We start from the raw sequence: 24,936 nt of genomic DNA on the forward strand, positions 1-24,936 counted from the left end.
TGAGGATATGGTTTAATGGGGATTAAGGATGGTTGGACTCGATGATCTCTAAGGTCTTTTCCAACCTAGAAATCTATGAAATCTATGAAATCATCGAGTCCAACCGTTCACCCTGCACTGTCAGGGTCCCTAAACCATGTTCCTCAACACCAAATCCACACGGTTTTTAAACACCTCCAGGGATGGGGACTCCACCACCTCCCTGGGCAGCCTGTTCCAACACTTCACAACCCTCTCTGGAAAGAAATTCTTCCTGATATCTGACCTAAATTTCCCGTGGCGCAACTTGAGGCCATTCCCTCTCGTCCTGTCATTCCTAATGTGGGAGAAGAGACCGACCCCCATCTCCCTACAACTTCCTTTCAGGTAATTGTAGAGAGCGACAAGGTCCCCCCTGAGCCTCCTCTTCTCCAGACTGACCAGTCCCAGCTCCCTCAGCCACTCCTCACAGGACAAGTTCTCCAAACCCTTCACTAGTTTTGTTGCTCTCCTCTGAACCCGCTCCAGCACCTCAACGTCCTTGAAGTGAGGGGCCCAAAACTGGACACAGTACTCCAGGTGTGGCCTTCTACAGAGGGGACAAAGAAGGGAAATATCCTGACATCTCACGACAAAACCACTCCGGAGACGCTGCACTTTGCAGAGAAAAGCCACCACCCCATCCTCGAGCCCAATCTTGATCTTTATTAGTCACAGTCTCAGAGGGGTTCCATTTTGCTTCTAGATCTTGTTGAAAGCAGCAATGTCAACGCTCTGCACCTGAAACGGAAGGAAAGCCACAAGCGAGAGGTCACCAAGGTGTTTCCAGATGTTCACGACAACCAAAAAAAGCCCTCATGTCCGGGATTTCTTCACCCTCAAACGGATCTAGCATGGCCTAGATCTCCTCACTGCGCTAAGAGAACTTCAAGGACTGTTAATTATTTCTTGCAACATCATAGAATTATAGAATGGTTTGGGTTGGAAGGGACCTCAAAGATCATCCAGTTCCATCAGTCACAACAGGACACTGCACTGTGCTGGTTTCTGCACAAATCCTTAGACCATCCTACAACGACTTTCTAGCAATGTCAAGGTGAAAGTTCCTGATTTACTCTAAATATAAGCAAAAAAAAAAGGTCAAGATCATCAATAAAAATTCCATTTCCATGGAAGAAGGATGGGGATGGAGACGTCTCCTCCTTAACTAAGGTTAAACATTTGTGTGGCTGACGCTGGTGCTGCCCATGCTGAATAAAATAAAAACGTGAAAGGTTTGAGGTTCCTCAAAGGAACAGGCAGTGGGGGCTGGAGGAGCATCACGAGCCTGGAAAACAGCTCCACAAAAGATCTGCAAGATCTCTGCATCAGCCAGAAGTGTCTCAGCAGGCAGACACCATCAATTCCATGAGGTTTTCTCTGGAAAAAAGATCCAAGTTTGGCAAAATCTGCAAATGAAGGGTAGTTAAGAGTGACCCCGTGCGGGTCAGGCATCACCCAGAGCTTGCTGAAAGACTTACGTAGTCTTCAAACTTGGTGATCTCCTCCTCCAGGATGTCCGTCCCGACTTTGTCATCCTCCACTACGCAAGAGATTTGGAGCTTCTTAATGCCGTAGCCTACTGGGACCAGCTTGGAGGCTCCCCACACCAGCCCGTCCATGTGCACCGACCGGACGCACTCCTCCATCTTCGTCATGTCCGTCTCATCGTCCCACTGCAACAGCGCCAAGGATCAACGTCAGTGTTTTCCTACGGATCACCGTTAGCCCCAAGAGGCATCCAGTGGTTTGAAATTCAACACTACACCACTCAGGACGTTTCAGATATCATGGAATGGGTTGGGTTGGAGGGACCTCACGGACCATCCAGTTCCAACCCACCCCCCCTGCCATGGGCAGGGACACCGTCCACTACACCAGGTTGCTCAAAGCCTCATCCAACCTGGCCTGGAACACTTCCAGGGATGGGGCAGCCACAGCTCCTCTGGGCAACCTGTCCCAGTGCCTCACCATTAGCTGATGGGTCAGTTGAGCGCTTTGGCTACTCACCGGTTTCACGTCCAGAAGGATTGAAGACTTGGCAATAAGACCCGGTTTCTTGGCCTTCTTCTCTGCGTACTGACGCAGTCTCTCCTCCCGGATTTTGGCAGCCTCTTGGTCTTCCTCTTCATCGTCGCTCCCAAAAAGGTCAATGTCATCATCGTCGTCTTCCTCCGCAGCAGCTGGCTCAGCTTTCTTGGCTGGTGAAGCAGAAGGGAGCTCCACTTTCTTGGAGGGAACGCTGAATGGCTCCACTTTCTTCATCGGGGTGACGTGCAGTCAAGTTTGCAGTAAGGAAAAAGGGGAGAGGATTAACCTGAAGTTGAATCGCAGCAGCACTCAGGAGAAGCTCAGGAACAGAAGTCTACGTCGCTCAAGAGAGTGAACACAGCCCAAATGATTTGATTTGGGTGAAAAATCAGCTATGAGCCATCAAAATAGGACATTGGACCAGATGGCCCAGCATGGCTGGACTTCTAGAGCAAAACCACCTCGTAGCCAAGAGCTGATCTGTCTCCTAAGGGCTCAGGATATCTAACCATAAGAGCCCGAGTGGGACAGCAGCTGGGAACACAACCAAGCACCTACCCCTGGCAGGAGGAGGTGCCTACACATTCTATAGGCTCACTGCAGAGACCACCAGCACTGTTGGCAGCACGTCTTCCAGCCTACAACAAGAATCGACCAAACTGGTGCCACAAAATCAGCTCCCATGGAGTTTTCTCCTAAATTAAATTAAATACGTTCTCATGGGGGATGTTGGCTAAAAGAAAGCGTCACCAGTTCCACTTATCCGTCGTAACAAAGTGGCGTTTTACCTGACACGTGCCAAGAAATTCATGACATCATGGGCTAAATGTTCATCAAGTATTTATTAAATCCAAACTTTCCCAGATCTGCACCAGCTCTCCCGAGCCGAAACCTCTAACGCAGCTTCTCTGCTGGTCTTAGGACAGAACACTCCTCTCTACACATACTTTTTGGGAAAGATGACAAGGCAGCTGCCAAAACCGCTGGAAAACCTGCCAGCAAACTCATCCTAACTATGAGCATCTCCATCTTCAGCCAGCCACGGAACTTTGGAAAAGACCTGGCGCTCTGCGACAGTGGAACATTCCAGAACAGCGTTTTTGCCAAGGCTCACCTGAGTTGGAGGAACCTGTGAGGGCTGGTGGGAGGTAGATGACTTTTCCAGAGCATTCAGGCGGCTTTCCAACTTGAAGATGGCCATCTGAAGGTCTGCAACAACTGGGAGAAGAAGAGGAGGGGGGGTTGAAACCAAAAGAACCTTGTCTTGTAGGCTCTGCGTCAGCTCTCAAGTCAGGACAAATTTGCTTCTGCTCAAAGTGGGCTTTAAAAACAACCAGTTGCCCCAGTCAGAAGGAAGCTGGCAAAGCTCTGATCAAGACACTGGCACGTGCTCACCTGGCGGCAGACTAAGTCCGTAAAGGACACACCCCACAGAAGCAGGACCCCCATCCAGGTTGGCTTCCATGCCAGAAGGTTCTCCTACTTACCACTGCGAAGGTTTTGATTTTCTACCTCCAGGTGAGAAATTCGGGAAAGGAGCTCGCTTTGGTCACCGGCGGGCCCGGAAGAGGCGGTGTTGGCACTCTGCAACGAGGAAAAGGGAGATGAAACCAACCAGTTCACCTACTGGTGAGCTCAGTGGTTCCATGAAGCAAAGCAGAGTCATGCCTTCAGGGGAGAAGAAAATATGAGAGCATCTAAGAACACGGACGTTTTCTCAACAGGTTTTACAAAAAAAAATACACTAGCTCTATGGAATGAAGCACGGGACGGATCTCGGGACGCTTCGGCATAGGAGGAGCAGGGAATCGAGTCGTTCCGTGCAGTCTCAGGTCACAGACTCCCACTAAACACGCAACAAGGTTTGGAAGTTCCACGCTAAGCCTCTTGAACGGGGCAGCTGGTCTCCTCTTGCTCACAAATTGAGGCATGGAGCACAGAGTGACCTGTCCAACTGGGAGAGCTGGAAAGAGATCCCGGCATTCCTATACTCCCACCTTCCCCAGTCCAGCCTTTAATTCCTCTCAAAACCTACTTTAATGCATCCTGAGGGGGCAATTATAGCAATCCAGCTCCAAAAGTGTTTGTTTTAACAGCAAAAAACCAGAGATTTGTTTTTTTTTTTTTTTTTTTAAGGAGGCCCTTACCTATAAAATTCCAATCAGGAAAGGGAAAGAAAATAACAGGCCTTCACGTTTTGTCATTTCTAATGGAATGCAAGGAGAGAGGAAATAATTTCTGCTCTTTCAAGGACACCCTGCCTGTAATTGTAATCTCGGTCGCTTCCGAGATCCCAGCAGTCACTGAAGATGAAAAGAGGGGAACACGGAGGCGTTAAGGTGAAGAGAGGGGAATAGGAGGCACGTGGAAAGCAGGTCTTCCAGCTCTGGAAAGACACGGAGCAGCACGAGCTGCTCTTAGCAGGAAGGTCAAAAAGACCCTTCTCCACCCACCCAAAAAGGGGCAGGGGCAAGGGGTTCCAAAGCACCATGAAATCCATCTCTGACGTTGCCTTTGGAGTGGATGCAGGCTCAGGAACGCGAGCGCGGAGCTGCAGTGCCCAGAGGTGGGAGACCTAAACGCCCTGGCAGAAGATCCTGTTACACAGGGTGAGCTACGACCAGATGCTTCTCATGGTAAGGAAGGAGAACTTGGTCCATCTGAGGCAGGGCTGGCTTTGCCCTCCAGCGTCCTCTCCCATCACCCCACCAGCTCCATCCATGCGCAGGTGACTTACGGTTGAGCGGCCTGACTGCCTCTTGTGACGGGGAGAAGGAGTTTCTTTACTACGAGGAGCTGTCTTCTGCTGCAAAGGCCAAAAGGTTTGGAGGACGTTTGGTCCAGCGGGGCAGATAGAAAAGGATTTTTCACTCATGCTGGAAGAGGCAGCTCAAGTGCAGGAAGCAGATCCACATGCAGGACAAATCATCAAGCAACGAGGTTCAGCCTCACACCAGCCACACCCCGAACGAAACCCGCACGGACACATCCATCCGTGAGCTCTGCCATCTTCTCCTGAAACATCTCGCTGCCTGCAGAAAGGTCCCACAGCTGGGTGGCAGAACTAGTCTGAGATGTCCAGAGCATGGTGGTTGGTCACGTTCCCCTCTGTGCATGCATTGCCGTGGCACACAGCGCAGCGTCAGCTGGCTCTCCTGTCGTTAGACAAAGCCAACACCCAACAGATGCAGAAACACGTGCAGAATTACCAAGACCAGGTCCTCAAACGCCACCAACACGTCTCACCTAGAGAGGACGAAAGCAACCCAACAACCATCTGCACTAACAACCTGCTGAGATACCTCCACAGGCTTCCGTCCTCATGTGCACCACCACAACAGAGGCTCAAAGAGGAAAAATTAAACCTCAGATGAACTCATTGCCTGACCTCTTCCTGTTCCACTTACACCACCAGGGCCAAAGTCTAAGTTAATTCAGGGAAAAGTGAATTCTGGGAATAGTCACATCCATTCCCAGCCCTCGAAAAAGTGTTTTCTCATTTTGACTCGTGATGAAACGCAGGAGCTGCATCGCCTGCAGAGATACACAGCTGGATTTTTTTTTTCCAAAGCAGCCCGCTGATCCAGCTAAGCAGCAAGCACCACAGGGACTGGGAAGTTTGAAGCCCTAGCCACATTCCCAAGCCATTTCTGCAGGCTCAAAGCCCCATCCAACCTGGCCTTGAACACTTCCAGGGATGGGGCAGCCATAACTTCTCTGGGCAACCTGGTCCAGTGCCTCAGCACCCTCAAAGATGAGAAATCCAACTGGAAGCAGGACCATCTACCTTTACGCTGGTCAGCTGCCATCCTGGAGTGCCACACGGAATGGGTCAGTGCTGCTCCTCCCTGCGGTCCCACAGGAAGAACATCTACAGCTTGGCAGGGTGCCTCCAGCTCCAGACCAACCTGCCAGCCTTGTGTGGCTGTGTCATTCAGGGGAGGCTGGAGGAGAAAATCATGGTCGTCTTCCCAAAAAAAGCTGTAGCTATGGCTTGCAGGAGGAAGACGAAGCTTGTTCTCCACAAGGAAGAGCAGGAAATATGATACGCCTCTTAAACACTGGTGGGCTTGGGGCACCCACCACCTCTACAGGAAGCCTCTTGGAGCATTTGGCCACCCTCTCAGCAGAGAAACGTTTCCTAATGTCTAGTCTGAACCTCCTCGATGTAGTTTTGTACCATTCCCATTGGTCCTACCCCTTGATCCCAGGGAGAAGAGATCAGCACCTCTCTTTCCTCTTCCCCTCCTCGAGAAGCTGCAGAGCGCGATGAGGTTGCTCCTCAGCCTCCTGTTCTCCAAACCAGACAAGCCCAAAGCCCTCAGCCTCTCCTTATAGGACATTCCTTTTCATCCCTCCTTTGCCAGCTCACATGGAACCTGCAGGTGAGATGACATTAAGGTTGCAAATCCAGATTTGGAAGCCTGGAGGAGAGTCAGCGTTCTCAAAGGGGCATTTAATATGGGCCTGCCCAACAGTACGGGTTAATCATGGAATGGTTTGGGTGGGAAGGGACCTCACAGACCATCCAGTTCCAACCCCCCTGCCATGGGCAGGGACACCCTCCACCACACCAGGTTGCCCAAAGCCCCATCCAACCTGGCCTGGAACACTTCCAGGGATGGGGCAGCCACAGCTTCTCTGGGCAACCTGGTCCAGTGCCTCACCACCCTCAGAGGGAAGAATTTCCTCCTTACATCCAGCTCCAGGAGCTGCAGCACAGATATCCAGGTGTCTCCATGGGGAGTCATCTCACCTCTGGGATTTCTCAGCTGCTACTTGGGTCTCTGCTGAAACAGCAAGACTGAGTAACAACCTGGCTACACTTCACAGGTTGATCACCCACAAAATTCCTGTGAATCGTTCGGTGTCGTGCACCTGGACAAACAGACCCAGGAGCAGCAGCCCTTACGCACGCCGAACTAATCCTCAACCAGGACTCGCTTGCTCCTCCGCGCTGGTTTTTCCGGGAGGTTTTACAACACAGAGACCCTGTGGAATTCAGACACGTGTTATTCCTGAGCAAACCCAGAGCAGGCTACACCTCTTGCTGGCCAGAAGACTGTTGCCTGCCCCAAGCTCGAGCAAACAAGAGATAAAAGTTCTTCACAAACCGGGCCGGCCGTCCTTTGGGAACGCGAAACCTGCTGTAAGAGGCACAACGCTGAACCAGGTGTTCCCAATTCTGGGAGGTGGTCACACCACACTTCCAGAAATTGTGGAAAAAGTGCCTTTATGAGGCTGTGGGCTTTGCCCTGAGGTGAAGATGTTCTAAGCTTTTAGAGATATGGTCACCAAGCTGAGCTACACACTACCTACAGGGTGGTTCTGTCCCATGGACGGCCAAGCACCGTTTCCTCTTCTGACTCAACTGGGCCAAGCAGCAGCTCGACACAAGTGTTTGTGAATTTTATCGAGGGCAGTAACTCAAAATCCCAAAGGTGGGGACTTCCAGAGCATCACTTTAGTCTTCCTGCACACTGTTTCATGGTCAGAGCTCTTAAAACCTCAAGTTTTTTCTAAGCTTAAGCCACAGTTTTTGTGATACACTGACCAGTGCTGTAACTGGTCAGTTATTATATTCAAAACATTTTGCATAGCAAAGCACTCAGCAAGCCCAGAACCACACCGAGGACGGCGTATAAATTTAATCATCCAAGCAAATTAAAATCCTAGGACTTGTTGCTTATGAAAGGTAGGAAAAAGAATCTAGCCTCAAAGGGCTTTCAACATCTGGCCCTCTCTATAGTTTGACTCTAAAACACACTTTAAAAAAATCAAAGAATGAAGAAAAAGTCAGCAAAGTTCACATTTCTACAAATTAGCTGAAATAAATCTGTCTGGACAACTACAGCTAAGAGCTCTTCCTTTGGTAAGCCAGGCTGGAAAGCTGCCACTTCCCTCACGACAAGAAGTATCCGGAGGGATGAAGGTTTTCCCTTAATTTGAGTTAGCACAGATTTCCCAACCTCCAGTACAGACAGGATGGGGAGGTTTTCCAGTCTGAAGCTCACAAAGCCCTCACAGCTTCAGCCAAAAAAATAAGCTTATTTCAACACCTCTGCCCTCGGGTTGCTCTACCTGAGATGTGGAAATATGTGAAGTTTATCCATGGTCAGACACCCAAAAGTGAACGGTGGGGAGAGGCTTTCCGCCTGTTTAAGAGCGGCAGGATGGATCCTGGCTGGTTTCCTCCAGAAGACGTGACCGTTCCCTGCACACAGATGTTTATGAATGTGGTCTGTCAACATTTCAGCGAGATCAAAGGTTTTCTGGGAGCTTCTCTTGTTTGAAATCCACACAAAAAAAGCACAAACACCGAGGCTTTGTAAGGAGCTTGGGCACGGAGGGAAGTAACGGAGCGTCAGACTCCCACCCCAGCCACCTACCCGTGGTTGCAATCCCTGGGGAGGGTTTAGGAAGTGGGAGTTCCATCACCCTGTTGGACTTGCTCATCTCAGGCAAGTTGGCCCTTTCCGTGCCTCAGGTCCCCAGCTGTAAAATCTCTCCCCACCAGCGGTCCCAGTGCCACCAGTTGCAGTACTGCACGTCTTAACAACTTTACCTCTAGGAAAGCATGAGCGATCGAGGAGATGTCGACCAGAGAGATCGTTGAAAGCAGAGATGACCATGCAAAGCGAGATGAAAGGTATGTGCAAACAAATGTTTCCAGCATCAGAGCTTTGTACCCTCCTTCAGGAGGAACCAACACCACTGCCTCAACCCTTCTAATGCTCATGGATGCGTTTCGGAACCACGCTATCCAGATCTGAAACCAGCCTTGGCTGAATTTCACAGCCAAAGGCAGGCATTGATCTTCTATCTTCCCATCTTGTAAGAGCCAACTCTTCCCCTGCTCCATCTTTAGACTCCTGACAATAACTCTGCATGTCCAGGTGGAAGGAAAGACTAAATCCTGAGTATAAAACCAAGCTTCGCTGCTGTTCTGTAGCTCATACAGCATAAATTTGGCCTTCTGAAGCATAAAAACAAAGTTTAAGCATGTTCTGAAGTCAAGCCTGCCCAAGATGAAAGATGTTCCTTCAGAAATGCAAGCCCCAAAAGCTGATGTTTCCACCTCATTTCTCAACAACTCCCTCTTTCCAACCCACACACTAACAGAAGATCCAACTGGGGTTTACCACTCCAGGTTCCAGGGCAGAGATACAGCAACAAGTGGAAAAACTGGAAAGGGAGCCCTCCGGGGTACGGTACGATCCAGGGGAAGAGATCAATAAAGTGGGATTAAAAAGCAGCAAGGAGAAGGTCACCATTGCCACAGGCTCTGCTTCTCCGAGCAACTGCAGACTTGGAGAGCAGAATGGCAGCTATAGCCAACGTAATCCTGGCATGGATCAGAACCAGTGTGGCCAGCAGGAGCAGGGAAGTGATTGTCCCCCTATGCTCAGCACTGGTGAGGCCACACCTGGAGTACTGTGTCCAGTTTTGGGCCCCTCACTTCAAGAAGGACGTTGAGGTGCTGGAGCAGGTTCACAGAAGAGCAACGAAACTAGTGAAGGGTTTGGAGAACTTGTCCTGTGAGGAGCGGCTGAGGGAGCTGGGAATGGTCAGTCTGGAGAAGAGGAGGCTCAGGGGGGACCTTCTCGCTCTCTACAATTACCTGAAAGGAAGTTGTAGGGAGATGGGGGTCGGTCTCTTCTCCCACGTTAGGGATGACAGGATGAGAGGGAATGGCCTCAAGTTACACCAGGGAAATTTAGGTCAGATATCAGGAAGAATTTCTTTCCAGAGAGGGTTGTGAAGTGTTGGAACAGGCTGCCCAGGGAGGTGGTGGAGTCCCCATCCCTGGAGGTGTTGTTGAAAAACCATGTGGATTTGGTGTTGAGGAACATGTTTTAGGGACCCTGACAGTGCAGGATGAACGGTTGGACTTGATGATCTCGAGGGTCTCTTCCAACCAGATGATTCCATGATTCTGTGAAAGGCATGACCCTGACAGCAGGGCAGATCAGGGTGCACAATGCTTTCCCTAACGCCGTCGTGCAGTAACACAACACTTCTCCTTCAAGCCTGCACCGGAGAAGCTCAGTCCACTTTTTTTGCAACACCCCAGATTCCAGTTTTAAGGCCCTGAGGCTCAGTCCTGACCTTAAATCATAGAATCATTTGGTTGGAAGAGACCCTCAAGATCATCGAAATCCTCAAGCCTGCCAAGCTTTCTTCACAGGAACAAAAAAAAAAAAAAAAAAATCAAGCAGATGAAATTATTTTTTTATATTCAGCACTAACCCCAAGTGCCACAGGGGTGCAAAGGGCTTTATATTCTCAAATTTCTGTTCCGGCTTTGGTCTGGTGCTTTGCCAGTTCCCTCAGTCTTCTCCATTACAGGACCTGCATGATCCCATCTTACATGCTCCTCACACAAAAGCTCTTCTAACAGCACTTACAGGCCAGGGCAAGAAAATTCTCATCTTTGGTAAACCACAGACCATTCTGCCAGATGAGAACATGCCCTCAGGGCAGAGCAGCAGCACTGCCAGGCGATTCGTATTTAGGTTTTCTGTCCCTCCTCACCCACATCCAGCCTCTGCTCCTGGAGGAGGCAGGTCTTGAAGGAAGCAACAACCTTGCCCAGCTTGGAAACACCTTTCCAAAAGCATTTAACACTGTGCAAAGCGTTCTTCAACTCTGTTTGCAACAGGGGCTCGTTTCCCCACGTATTTGCCTTGCTAAAGTCCAAACTACAAGTCCTTGACAGGGGCTGACAGTCTCCACCGAAAGCTCAACCATGTTATTTCAGGTCTGAACTTGAAGTGAGCCAGGTCAGGAAAATCTTCCCGAAGCTGAAACACTGATGCTGTAGTAAGAAACTGGCATTAGAAAACGTCCAAGTATTTTCCTCTTCAGTGTGTTTTGGTTTGGTTTTCAATATTATGATGATGTCATACAATCATGGAATGGGTTGGGTTGGAAGGGACCTCAAAGATCGTCCAGTTCCAACCCCCCTGCCATGGGCAGGGACACCCTCCACTACACCAGGTTGCCCAAAGCCCCATCCAGCCTGGCCTTGAACACTGCCAGGGATGGGGCAGCCACAACTTCTCTGGGCAACCTGTGCCAGCGCCTCACCACCCTCAGAGGGAAGAATTTCTTCCTTAGATCCAATCTAAATCTAAATGTCCCAACTTCCCATTGATCCCCACGCTGTATCCAGCACCACTGAATCCAATCAAAGCAAATTTAATCCTTTCCCCACTACCCTTTTATCAAACTTGCCCTGCTCTTCCTGCACCTGCATCCAAGTTTCCAGTGTGGTACCAAGTATCTCGGATCACTCCCATGAGAGGCTGCAGAAGTTACTCAACAGGAGCACCGAGACCATCATGGGGAAAGCAACGAGCTCAATTCCTCTGTATCCACCCCAAATGCACGGCTGCTTTCTGCTTGTGTTGAGGAATATGAAACATTCCCCTGGAGAAAGGCTCGATTCCCTGTTACTGATCTAGATGGAAACTGAGGGTGTAAATACCCCACCAGGGATGACAAAATGACACAAAAGCTCCAATTTTTTTCCCTGAATCTGAAAAAAGCTTGCAAAACTTGAGGTTTTATTTCAGTTTCAGTCATGAGGCCAAATCAATAAAGGACAGATGCCCTCAGGTGGAAGGTATGGGCAGGTACGTGGCAGTGCCACTGCAGGAGTAAGAAATCAAGACCCATGGGCTGTATTCTGTGAATTTTCTTCACCCACAAAGCCAATCCACTTATTAATTTAAGATCTCAGCTGCCTCTTGAAAAAAATTAAGAGTTTTAACAGTGCTGTCTGTACATATCAAAAAAACCCCAAACTTCCAGAAAGGACATTACTGAATTTCTGTAGGATAGTCCAGACTTAGGAGCTAGCAGCCAAGCTGAATTCCCTAGATGCAGCAGATGGAAGATACCATTTTTTTGCACATACCCTAACTGAAAGCAAAACAAGAAAAAGAAGGTGGCAGCTCAGTGTACCCCAAAAGAGACATACACACTCCTGCTGGCAGCTCAGTGCTTCGCCACCCAGCAAGGTTGTTTTAACAGCGACTAGAAACGTGTCAGATCAGACTGGTGGGAACAAACTCTCACGTTCCACCAGGAGAAAAAGTCAAGAAATGCACAGTTGAAGAATTTGAACCCGAAACCAGTTAGTTTGAAAAAGCACTGCGAGGCGAGCAAGCCAGTAAGCAGCATGCACTCCAGTAGCAACAAGGTGCTCTTGATGGGATGGAGCTACGCCGGTGGTACACGGCGCTGCACACCTTAGTCTTCTCCTCTCACTTAAAAATAAGAAGCCACACAATCTACGAAGTGGTGACAGCAGAGGTCTGTGAGATGCACCACAGCTAAAAATGGTTGCGGGTAGCCAGCTGGTGAGAGAGCTTGGGTACTCACTCCGGCCAGCGATTTCTGGATATTCTCCCTGGCTCTGGCAATGTCGCGTAGGATCGTGCTGGCTCCGTTCTCCTGCAAACAGTGCAGAAAGAACCAAGATTTTTTTTTTAAAAAAAAAAAAAAAAATGAAACATGGGGAAACTGGTCAGGGAGGTTTTTTTATTTAAAAAAAAAAAGGGGGGGAGGATAAGAGTAGGGGAGGGTGCCTTCCAATGCCTCAGCAAGCGTTGCCAAGTTACCTGCGAGAAGGATCGGTTCTAAATCAAGCAGCGCCAACTGCAATCCCTGGTCACACCAGGCCACGTGTCCAGAAGATCACCCAGTCAAAAGCTTTTTAAATTCTCTCGGATTACGGTTTTGGAGTGCTGCCAGCGAGGCAGAGGGGGCTGGAGTCACTTCAGTTCTCCTTAGGGATCTGTCGTGAGGCAGCCCTTCGTCGTGGTCACTACCTGTCACTGGACTCAGACAAGAAGTGGCAGCCCTTTCTCAAGTCTTCTAGCCAAAGAGGTATGACCCAGCAGCACGAGTTCCTGCCCCATCCCCCTGATGTCATGCCTCAGCTTGGATTTGGAAAAAAATTCCCTTCCTAGGGCACAAATTCAGTTTCCATGATCCAGTCACTCCTCGCCTCTCCCAGACTGCAACCCTACGAGCGAGATCTGAGCCACGAAACTGCCCACAAGCCCAAAATCCCACGTCAAACAGACCACGGAAGAGCGCCAGCCTAGACACGTTCAGGTGGATACCAACTTCCAGGTTGCAAGATGGTTTTAAGGAGCACGGATCTTTTCCCTTAGCAGAGAAACGGCTGATAAACTGCAGCAGAACCTCTTCACACCAGCTCTCAAAGGCAGAACTTCTTCCCTGGAAGCCCCTTATGTGGCATGAAATAGTCTATCTGTTCTTCCAAGAGCAGATTTCTCTTTCCAAGAGCAGATTTCTCTTTCCAAGAGCTTTGCTCTTCAACACCTCCTTCAAGTGCGTATCTACAGCTCCTCATTTTTATGCAAGTGTCCTAGGTGCTGTGCCACCACTATTCCAGCACGGGCAGCAGGAAGAGAGGGAATGTGCCTAGGAGCTATTCCTGAAGCAAAAAACATCCCCTTAAACACTTCCAAGACAGCCAGTTAAAGCTCTAAGCAGCTTTCTACACAACCACTCGAGTGCATAAGCAGTGTACAGCTCTTTACGTAGCAGGAAGAGGTTACGATAACTCTGTACCTTTAAAGAGTAATAATTTCAGGCTAATTATCTTAAATTACTTCGGCTCAGGTGCCCTGCAGCAGCACCATGCTTACCCTCCACCTGCTCCCCACGACTCACCAGTACCACCATGGAATCTTCTGCAGGAGCACACTGAATATTGGCAGGGGGGTACAAAGAGAGGAACGTAATTCCTGGTCTCTTTGGAGCCACGGTGCCTCTCTTCAAACACCATCTCGGATCTACCCAGTCTATCCCTTGCCAAGGGGAGCTTAGCTGCTCCAAACCAGCATCTTCTCTGGCTGAACAGGGACAGGTCAACTCTTCACCCAGCGTATCGCCCAGCCCTGGCACCAGAACTGCAGCTCTCGGGGCTCGTGCCTCAAACTGTGCCCCCCCTAAATCACAGGCAGCATTTATGCTCTGCCACAGCAGCCTGAAAGGGTTAAAAGTGTGTGCTGCGACCCATAACTGGTTCTCCTGTTGTTACCAGGGCCTCTGATCTTCCAGTACGCAGGAGAAATTCTTCAGAATGCAGAGAAGATGGTCTTTGGAAAGGGAAAAGGGGTCACAACTGAGAGCAGGCTGAGAAAGCTCTAGAGAAGAGACTCACACGTGGAAAAAGCACGTGGAAAAAGAGTGGGAATAACACAAAAATGCATGTCTACACCTGCTCTGGAATAGCTCCCGAAGTTCCAGCCCTCTGCTAAACCCCACCGGAGAACAAACCGTACCTGCTGGCGTGAAGAACTGCCAACCGGCCCGTTCATCTGCTCGTAGAACCTTCTCTCGGCATCGTCGTACTTGTACTTCTCAAACCAGATCTTCTCGTGCGTGAAGTAGTCAACTGCCATTTTTCTGCAGAAAGGGAGGAAAAAAAAAAACAAAAACAAAAACAAACACAAACAAAACACCAAAGTGAATTCCTAGAAGTGAAGTTCGCAGCTCACGATAAGCTTGAAGAGCATTTTCTTCCCCCGTAGAGCCGTGCCTCCAGCTCTCTGCTCACCAGTTTCCCCTCTGGTGGAAAGCTTTAGGTAACTGGGATCCTATTAAGAAAGCAGGACAGTCTAATCACCCACCCATCTGCCCCTCCTGACCTGCGTTCAGTGCCAGGGCACCAAGTAGGGACAGAATAAACCATCTGATCCGTACCTTTTTCCACACAAAAAAAAAAAGCTTTTGGAGCAGGATTTTCTACATCGCGCCAGACACACGGGAATCTGCTGCGGAGAAAGATGTCTTGTCCATGAGAATCAAAAAGGGAATAATGTTTTTAATTCCTCAGACCCCTGACCGCGGTGAAACCAAAGATGTGCCGCGCTACGGAGGGCGCTCCGTAGGCGCCAGGCAGCTGCTGATGCCACAGCTCCCAAATTTCAACGTGGTTCAGTCTTCCTTGACCACAACTCAACAAGCAACCGTTGACCGATTTAGGTTTCTACACGCCCCTACTCGGTCACGCCATGCTTCACTAGGTGCACCACCAAATTCTCCTGGAAAGAACAGCCCCGGTACAACCCAACGCCAACCAGTCTCCAGGAAAATCCACCTACAGTTGCAATTTCCAGCGGCGCCACAGCTTCATGTGCCCTTTTGGAAGCTGCTGCAACTGTGAGGGACGGACACCCGTCCACTGTAAGGAGGAACAGAAAAAACCATCCCGCTGCTGCTGTGAAACAGGGAACGTTGGTCTTCTTCAGCGCAGCAGCTTCCAAAAGTTGTGTCATTTCTTAACTGGAAGGCAAACGATGGAGCCCTGGCACAAGCAGGAGAAGAAGATGTGCCAGGGGACAACCACCAGCACCAAGATCGGTTGGAGGAGGTGGTGAGAGTAGGAACAGAGCGTCACGACGAAACTGCACCACTACCAGGTTCTACCACACCCCGCAACCTCTGTCGTCCTCAGCCCCAACCCCCACAGGTCACCAGTAAAACTACTCCATGGAAGCCAACATGAAGCATGCACCCTCCCCACGGACCCATTCAGAAGAGATCAGAGGCCACCACGCCATCCAAGTCCTCTACACCAAAGCCATCCCCCGCACTCAACCCTCCAAGACCCTGCATGAGCTGCCAACCAGTACAATGAACAGAGAATCCCAGTTACAGACAACTCGTGCCACGTATTTCACAATGACACCTCTTGGGGAAGGGTGAGAGGCATGACCAAACATCTAGTTCTATCCAACTAAAGTGAAAGTTATCCCAAATAGGAGAGAGTGAAAGGCATGTGTACTCCAAAGCTTGCCTGCCCCTCCCTGTGTCACTCGACAGAAAGATCTTAAGATCTTCCCAACAAATCTTAAGAAACTCAAGGATCAAAAGTACACTGCGTCCTCTGCTGTCTCAGCAGGTCTGTTCAAAACGTGCCATTTTCTCCAACTTCTCACTTTTCTGGGTTTTTGTACATAATAGGAACATAGAAAGGGGCACGGCCTCGGGCTTTCCCCATGTGAAGAAGGGATCAAACCTTTCTTCACTTTACATGCCCAACCTCTGGCACCACACAAGTACTGCTTTTAGCCAGCAGCATTCATAGAATGGTTTGGGTTGGAAGGGACCTCAAAGATCATCTAGTTCCAACCTCCCTGCCATGGGCAGGGACACCTTCCACTACACCAGGTTGCTCAAAACCTCCTCCAACCTCCTCCAACCTCCTCCAACCTCCTCCAACCTCCTCCAACCTCCTCCAACTCATCAGGAGAAGAGGGTTCGCTGAAGGAGTTTCCCACCCAGTTACCCTGCCCACCAACAGGCTCCCTGGCTCAGGAGCAGTGTCTCCCTACAGCTGTCTGCCCACTGGGTCCTGCAGACACAAAAGGACTCCCATCTTCTACACATGCAAACTCTTTCAGCTCAATCCTGACCCAACGGTTTTGCATGTGTTACCCCAGAAGAAACTTCTCCTACTTCGTTTCTGGCGCAGGTTCACTTGAAGGATAAGCAGCTGGTGGAGAGGGTGTCACTACGGTGGATTCCTGCGTTCCCGTGCCCTCTCCTGCTTTTGACATCTTCAGAGCCTCGGCCGCGTAGTATCGTGACTCGGCACGGTCGTACGTTGGCTTGTTAAGCCACACAGTTTCGCTGTCCTTGTGCAGAAAAAAGCAGGTAGGTGGAGGTTGCTCGGCATCGCTGGGAAGCAGAGAGCTGGTGGTGGCCTCCACGCGCTCAACGCCCACTTGCTTTCCAACGGTGTGGTTCTTCCCGTCCTCCTGGTGGTTCTTCGCTGCTTCGGGGCAGCCACGTTGCTGCTGTCTGGCTTTGTCTGACAGATGGCCATCAAGCATGTTCTCGTAGAAGCTCTTCTCAGCGTCATCGTAGAGAGGTTTCTCCAGCCACACCTCTGACATGAGGGCCTGCAAGCTCGAAAGCTGTGGCTTACCGTTCTGGTGCGTGGAGCCAGGCGAACTGGTAACGAAGGAAGCGGCAGAATCAGAGATGACAGCTGGAGCTACGCTTGGTGTGGCAGGAGTGGGCAGGGCTGTGACGTAGCCCTCATCCGGTGTTCCCAGCCCAACGTTGCCAGCGTTCGACCACGCAGACGGGATGGTCAGGACATTCGGAGGAACAAAGAATTGAGATTTTTCAACAAACGTCTCCTCGGCCTTATCAAAGTCAACCTTGTTGACCCAGACACCCTGAACAACATGGTGACAAGCCAACAGACTGCCATGGGAGCAGGGTGGGGCTGCTGAAACCATCCTTGGCTTGGGAACATCTTGCACAGCTTTTGAGCTGGCCACCGACAGGGACTGCTCAGCCGTCGGCGTGGTCTCCGCTGCCTCCTGGTTCTGCCAATCCACCAGTTTTTGCCTGTACAGGTCCTCGGCGCGATCGTAGAAAGGCTTCTCAAACCACACGCCATCGGCCAACAAACCAGCCAAAACCCAGTCTAACTTGGAGGCCACGGGTTTGGGTTTTGGAGAACGCTTCCGTTTCCTTTGTTTCTTTCCATTCCTCGCTCTCTTCAGGTCTCCCTTGAGTTCGCTTTCAACGGAGTCGTCGTTGCAGACCCCGTTCACAGCCTCCACCTCCTGGCCCTCTGCGGGGGCCGCGGCGGCGAGTGCACCTTCTCTTTCGTCATGCTGCCTCTCCGCTTCGTCATCCTTGTGCTTGTCCACCCATCCTTTTTCCACCGGGCAGGGAGGCTTCCTTGTCCTCATCTTCCAAAAAGCGGCAGCATTAAGAGATAAGCACAACAAGGGAGTTGCAGCACAACTAAACAAAGCAAGGGCATGCAGCAGACGTTAGGAATTTCTTATGGAACACAAAGGTATCATGCCACTACTATTCACGACAAAGAGCTCAAGCATTTTGTTCCCTTTTTTTTGGTTCCATTTTTCCTCTGTTACAAATTTTCCTTCAAATAAACAACACTGCTTAAACACATCCAGTTTCTGAAGTCGTAAAATTGACCAAGAGCTGGAGATCTCACGATTAATTTAGCCTATAAAAAAAATAATCTTCTAGTGAAATGAAAAATCTTGCGTCTACTTTGTGTTTTCCTGCCTTAGCCACACCTTACTAGGAAAATAAAAAAATAAATCAGGCAGAAATATCCTCCAGACTTCAGCTGATGGCTTGTAGTTCCAACCAGTTTCTGGTTTACGAGCCTCAAGTGCAGAGCTTGCCAGATCAGTAAAAACAAAAAACTTATTACAAGTAAAGTGTAAAAAATTACACTTTTGCCTTTTAAAACTTTCAATTTAAATGTATATAAAGTATTAAAGCAATGTAATGCTATATTGCAATGCTAAAAATTACTACAAAAAGCACAAGTAGACCCGTAATTCCAAGTAAGCACTTTTGCCTTTTTAAACTTCCAATTTAAATTTATATAGTTTAAAGTATTAAAGCAATGTTAATACTATACTTCAATGCTAAAAATTCCTAGGAAAAGCAAAAGTAGGTCTTTTTTTTTGTTGGAGTCATGAACCAGCTGCTGAACACACTGTGACACAGCTGAGAACATTTTAAAAATCTAAACTTCAACTTATTTTGAAGCCTTTATTTCACTTCGCACTCTTCTCTTGCATTTTACACCAGTTATGGAGCAATAAAACACCAGAAACAAACCAGTGCTTCCAATAAACATTAACCTACTCGTTACCATCAACACCAAAACCACCCCAGCTGGAAGCACACGCATTGTAGGGCAGGAGCAAGCAGTAACTCAGGTTTACTCCTCTGTTACTACAGCTTCCACGGCGTTATGGAGCAGTGAAATCGACACCGTGTACGTCTCGGGGAGCGAGGTGCTACTAAAGAGGCTGCACAAGTTATTTTGAGGTGTAAGGATACGTTCCTGGTGTAAAAAAAACACACTGGGGCAGCCTCATACTGCTGATTGTCACAGCTGCTGGGGGAATAATTGAAGATATTTTTATATTCTTACATGGCCAACAGCATTCCCCTTAAAAAAAAATCTCTTTGCAGGAGGTGTGGATTTAAATGGGATTTTAAATGGGATTTTCAGAGGGTACATCAGGCTGGAGAAGGATCAAACGATGCAAATTAAAATTTGTGGAGCACAAAGGCACCGCTTTGCAGCGTACATGTTCGACAGGAACGGCCATCCGGATCCAGCGTAGCCACCGGGCAGCACGAAACCGCCGGGAAAAGCAAAATGCCCAGCTGAAATGGCATAGTGGGACAAGATATTTGGATTTTTGGGTTACTCAGGTCGATACAGACTCCGAAACAGCACCTGGATTTCTGCTCTTGCCTGGCATGCTCTGCTTGGCTCTACATTCGCGTTCCTTTGAGTCATCCCAAGGGAAAAATCCGAGTCTGCAGCCTTCGAGGAGATCTTTTATGGAGAAAACTTCATTAACCCAGAGCAAGGGCGTTTATACTCAGAGTTTACAACTTCAAATTACTTCAGGACGAATCTCTAGTGGGTGCAACAAGAAACTCGGACATGACTCAGCACAGCTCGAACTGTCACACCTTTAAATATTTAATTTGCATTCCAGCTATTAACATATCGAACGAGTGTGCTCATTTGACAAAAACAATTAAATTGGGGGGGGGTAATTTATTTTTTTTTTAATTAGAGGTGATTTTGCTCAAGTCCAGCAGCTTCAAGCACTGGAGTTGCAGTCGCTCCTCTCAAGGGCGAGGTGCATTACGGAGGACTCCAATCATCAGGAGGTTTCTCCCAATTCCAAGAGCTGTCTTGAATCAAAGCTGACCCCACTGAATTTCATCAATAAACCTGGAAAGATAACCCTTATTTCCAGTGGAAACCAAAACTGTGCAATAATCTGTCTAGGAAGAAGTATCAGCTCAGCGCCTACATTGCTCTGATTTTCCAGAAATTGCAAAATTTAAAAAAAAAATGCAAAAAAAAAAACCAACCACGCGACAACTCAAGAGTACTTACTTTTTCAGCTCCTGTGACAGCATTAAGAAAAAAAATGAAGTTAGAGAAAGTTTTTCACATTCCAGAGCTGCAGCGGCGAGGACAGAGCAACCGAAGCCAAATGTATTATTACATAATCAATTCCCCCCATAAATAATACATTTAATTAATCTTACAGCTGGTTTCCTTTCCAGAACCACATTATCTTCACGAACCAACTGGTTCCAAACGGCGACGCTCAGAACCCCCAGTTTCAGGGAACTAAACCCCAACAGCAAATTCTTCCAAGAATTCTGAAAATGTCACGATTACAACATCACAGAATGAATTCACCTGACTGTAGGTATTTCCACCAGAAGTCAGCTCTCTGTACAACACCCTGGGAATGAGGTGGAAATAAAACCCCAGTGCCAACGCTCAGCCTACTGATTTTTCAGGAAAAACATCAACGTGACGCGTGAAAGCTTGTGGTGGCACTTGCAGCACCTATTTGGTTCCGTGAGGGACCAACCCTTAGGTTGAGTTACGATAAAGACCAGATTTTCAATGAAATAAAGTTTATAAACGCAAGGAAAAATTGGAAAAAAAAGTCATTTCTGCCCTGTGTTCCTAAGTTTTCCGAGAGGAACCTGGGAAAAGGTATACACAAGGATTTTACTCACACAAACCATCACCTGAGCTGGTGTGGACAGCCTGATGAGAGCTCTGAGCTGCAGATCACGAAAACCAGACCACAGCACTACCACCAGTTCTCCCAGTACACAAACTCCCTCCAGACAAGACACAAGCTCCCAGTTCAGCTTCAGCCAAGTCTGCCAAGTACTGCACGGAACCTAGAGTTGAATTCGAGAGCCCACCTTGAAGCGAAGGAAGGTGATGTGAAGAAGGTCCCTCCCTCAAACCACTTCTGAGACCACGTTCATCCGCTGCCCAGGAACGTTTTTCAGAAGTGAAGCTGGTTTTCATTCAATTAGCACTTTTTGAACCACAAAGATAAACTACCACTTTGAGACAGAGGCAGCAAACTTGATAAAAAGTGTTTGAGAACGACAAATGTGTGAGTGGAGGAGAAAAACCTCCCAAGAGCTCCTACTGCACGCCCCAGAGGCTGGCTCCTGTCTACCCAGGACAATTTTGCTTTTCCAGTGACAGTGCAGACAATCCATCAGGTGTGGCATAAAGCCACTGGAAAGGCAAATGGTCTTATTCATTTTTATCAAGGCCAAATAACCAAATGCTCCTAAGTAACAACAAAAAAAAAAACAAAATCACAGGTCAACGTTTAGGCCTCCCATGGACTATTAAAGAGGGCTTAAAAAAAATTGGGAAGAATTTGTAATCATAGCTACTGCTCCAGAGCTTTGGGCTTGGTCTTGTCACCACATCCCAGGTATTTCAAGCCAGAACAAATCTGTTTTGGACTTCCAGCACTGCAGGGAAAGGCATAAAGTTAAAAATAGGCATTGAAAAGGTCTCTGTTGTTCTGGAAATCCCAAAGAAGCTCTGGACTTCGGCTGTTTGGCTGCATTATCCCCCTGAGTCTAGCTACTTTTGAAAAACAAAAGTGGTACAATACATTACCCTGGGGCTGTAGCCAAAAAAAGAAAGTGAAGTCATTTCTTTCTCTTCTGTCCACCACAAAGTTACATTCCTCCTCAACTGAGAGGCCTATAAAATAAATGTGGGTTTTTTTGGAGGGGAGTCAGGTTATAAGTAAGTTTGCCACAGCCCCACAGAGACCTAAATTCCACCAGATACCACAATTTCTTGCACTAGAAGTGATCTGTGATTTTAATTTCAGCTGACCTGGCAGCTCCCAACAGGGCACAGCGAGTCGGGCAGTGCCAGGATTTGAAAGCAGCTCTCCCAGAAATAATTTGGGTTTGATGTGGCTTAAAAATTTGCAAGAGCCTTGAAAAGTCTCTTTAGATGAGCGAGCACAGCAGATCCCATCCGTCCCTGACTTCTGGAGGGATGTGACAGCTGCTTTCTGCAAACCATAACCAAGAGGGCAAAATGACAGTTACAGTTCAGCTCCTTCCTTCAGGGGAGACACCAAAAACGGACATTAGGGGACATGGAATGGTGGAGACACGGAGTAGTTGGACCCTAAAAACACCCCGTGGACACAGCCCCAAAAGTTAGGCAGGATAGTCCTGATTTCCGCAGGAAATCCAGGCAGCACTCAAGCCAACATCGGTCGCTCTTCCCCCAGGCCAGCACTGACGGGTTCTCACTACAGGAGATTCACTCATTCCAGCAGCGACCAGAAAAAATAAATACCAGAAAACCCAGAAAGAGCCCATTTGATGTCAGAGCAGAGAGAGGAGGAGGAAGGTCCACGGGGCATCAGTCTGTTCCCTTCTACAGCCTCAGACTGGCACCTGGGCTATGCCACTCAGACACCTGCGCTGCTCACATCTTCCTATTGAAATGCTGCTGCTCTTCCCCTGCCCCACCTCTTGCTTTTTTTTTTTTCTTTTTGGTGATTCAGAGTTAAAAGAATTGAGACTGATCTCACAGCAGAGGGTCTGACGGCCTCCTGCAGCTCAAGGGAGCAAATCCACCCCCTCAACACCGGCTCTGGGTCAATACAGGCAGCTGAAGTAAAGAAAATATTAATGCTTGTGTGGAATTGCTCTTGTGCTGGTTTAACTCCCTAAAATCGGCTCCCCACCAGCTCATGAGCAGCAGGACCAGCAGCACGAGGAGTCAGAAGAGAGGACCACCTTCATCATCTTCACTATAACAGCAGCTCCACACCAACCTTCAGCCAGGGAAACGACCGCGACTCTCAGCCTCGACCCCCTAAAAACACGACTCCGAGCGACGCCGCTGGCGATTGCTGATGAAGAGCTAATCAGGGACACGGGGAATCGGCAGCAGGGAAAGACAGGAAAGAACTCACCTTGACAAGAAAAAGCAAAGTAGTTGAAAGCAAACAGCTTAGGTGAAGAGAGGGGAAAAAAAAAGGCATACCTGCAAGGTCAGGGAGAGAGAGGGCACACCTAGAAAAGGAGAGGAAAGAATTACAGCTACGTGGGGAAAGTTGTTTTCCCCTCCATACTGAGCACGACAGGACTGGGAACGTCAGATTACAATTAATTCCAAACCATCAATGATCTCAAGGCGAAAGAACAAATCCCATATTGATTCTAGTGAACGCCAGGATGGGAGGAGGGGAGGAAGGACAGACTGCAGCCGTAATCCTTCACAACCTCCCCTGGGAGCACATCGGCAGCCTCTGCACAACCACTCCCCTCCAGCTCTGCCCAGTCCCCAAATATAGCTTTGAAACTGGTGCCTCCCCAGTGAGCTGTCACTGAAACAAAAAGCAGGCGGAGCGAGGCGGGCTGTCGGAGGCACCGCCAAGGGTATGGTGTGGTTGGGATCACTGGGAGAGGTGAGATGAGCAGAGCCCAGGAGCACCTCCAGAGTGATGGCAGGGTGACAGGGCTCCCAGCTCCAAACCGAATCTGGAGAGGCAGCTGAGGGTGCTGGGCCACGGGCTGGATCGGGCGGCTGCTGCTGAAGGCTTCGGTTACAGCCGCTCTGCGCCAGGACACGGCAGCAGCTCGAGTTTCCCTCTGCAGCAGCCGACTGGACAAGAAACCTCTGCCAAGATGAGGAATCAGGAGAACAGCAGACCCTTGATGCACCCAGAGCAGCTGGGGACAGTGAGGGGTCCCCTAAACTCCCCTCCCTGTGAGGGTAGAAACTGCACTGAGCCACCCCCACCCAGACTGGGAGGGATGAGGCTCCACGCAGCAGAGGTATCCCCAAAACCGGCACCCCAAAAGAGAGGAAAGATGCCTCCCCCTCTCGAAAAGTGGCCAGGTTCAAGGAGACCTCCAGCACCAGCATACTCAGCCTCTACACTGGTAATCACAGAACCACAGAATGGTTTGGGTTGGAAGGGACCTCACAGACCACGCAGTTCCAACCCCCTGCCATGTGCAGGGACACCTTTCCCTACACCAGGTTGCTCAAAGCCTCATCCAACCTGGCCTGCAACACTTCCAGGGATGGGGCATCCCAGTAATGGGGTGCTCTTGCAACCACCCAGCTACAGTCTGCAAGGGGGGAGCGATCCCACAGACATGGGAGAATTCAACAAGCCCCCTTCTCCAGGCCCATAGGAAAGGGGATGTCACAGGTAACGAGGCTTCCCCACACTCGTTCTTGAGGTGTGACGGGAGAAGAGACCCCACAGGGAATGTGACCCCCACAGAACCCCCTTCCCAGACCTTTTAAGAGGAAAAGTACCTAAGAGATAGTGGGGGGAACATGAGGGGTTGTCACCCAATTATATAGCGTGGGCAGCAGGTCGAGGGAGGGAATTCTGCCCCTCTGCTCTCATGAGACCCCCCTGCAGTGCTGCCTTCAGCTCTGGGGTCCCCAACAGCAGAAGGACATGGAGCTGCTGGAGCGAGTCCAGAGGAGGCCACAGAGATGCTCCAAGGGCTGGAGCACCTCTGCTCTGGAGACAGGCTGGGAGAGTTGGGGCTGTTCAGCCTGGAGAAGAGAAGGCTCCGGGGAGACCTTCCAGCACCTTCCAGTGCCTAAAGGGGCTACAGAAAAGCTGGAGAGGGGCTTTGGGCAAGGGTGTGGAGTGACAGGACATGGGGCAATGGCTTTAAACTGGAAGAGGGGAGACTTCAATGGGATCTCAGGAAGAAATTCTTCCCTCTGAGGGTGCTGAGGCACTGGCACAGGTTGCCCAGAGAAGCTGTGGCTGCCCCATCCCTGGAAGTGTTCCAGGCCAGGTTGGATGGGGCTTTCAGCAACCTGGTGTAGTGGAGGGTGTCCCTGCCCATGGCAGGGGGGTTGGAACTGGATGGTCTTTGAGGTCCCTTCCAACCCAAACCATTCTATGATTCTATTCCCTGGGACTCTGAGCAGAGAAAAGTAATCCCGAAGAACACGGG

At 49.4% G+C, this 24,936-nt stretch overlaps 1 protein-coding gene across 1 annotated transcript; it reads right to left on the bottom strand.

Annotated features, from left to right (window-relative positions):
• Positions 1-664: 664 nt before the first annotated feature.
• LOC104383326 (uncharacterized) lies at positions 665-17,857 on the bottom strand. Its single transcript, XM_086608905.1, has 9 exons — positions 16,555-17,857; positions 14,376-14,499; positions 12,439-12,510; positions 4,787-4,855; positions 3,537-3,633; positions 3,164-3,267; positions 2,029-2,277; positions 1,500-1,694; positions 665-759 (listed from the first exon to the last, which is right to left on the bottom strand). The coding sequence occupies exons 1-9, from the start codon at positions 17,805-17,807 to the stop codon at positions 721-723; spliced, it is 2,202 nt and encodes a 733-aa protein (XP_086465031.1). The 5' UTR covers positions 17,808-17,857; the 3' UTR covers positions 665-720.
• Positions 17,858-24,936: the final 7,079 nt, after the last annotated feature.

This window comes from Tauraco erythrolophus, chromosome 3 (genome assembly GCF_009769465.1).
Source record: "Tauraco erythrolophus isolate bTauEry1 chromosome 3, bTauEry1.pri, whole genome shotgun sequence".
Classification (NCBI taxonomy): domain Eukaryota; kingdom Metazoa; phylum Chordata; class Aves; order Musophagiformes; family Musophagidae; genus Tauraco; species Tauraco erythrolophus.

What these genes read in the sequence shown, in the direction of transcription:
- LOC104383326 (XM_086608905.1), bottom strand. Translation starts at nt 17,807, where the DNA reads ATGAGGACAAGGAAGCCTCCCTGCCCGGTGGAAAAAGGATGGGTGGAC. An exon ending in GAACCTGCGCCAGAAACGAA is followed by an intron (nt 14,500 to 16,554) that starts GTAGGAGAAGTT and finishes CCCTTTCTGCAG; the next exon opens with AAAAATGGCAGTTGACTACT. An exon ending in AAATCAAAACCTTCGCAGTG is followed by an intron (nt 3,268 to 3,536) that starts GTAAGTAGGAGA and finishes TTCTTCTCCCAG; the next exon opens with TTGTTGCAGACCTTCAGATG.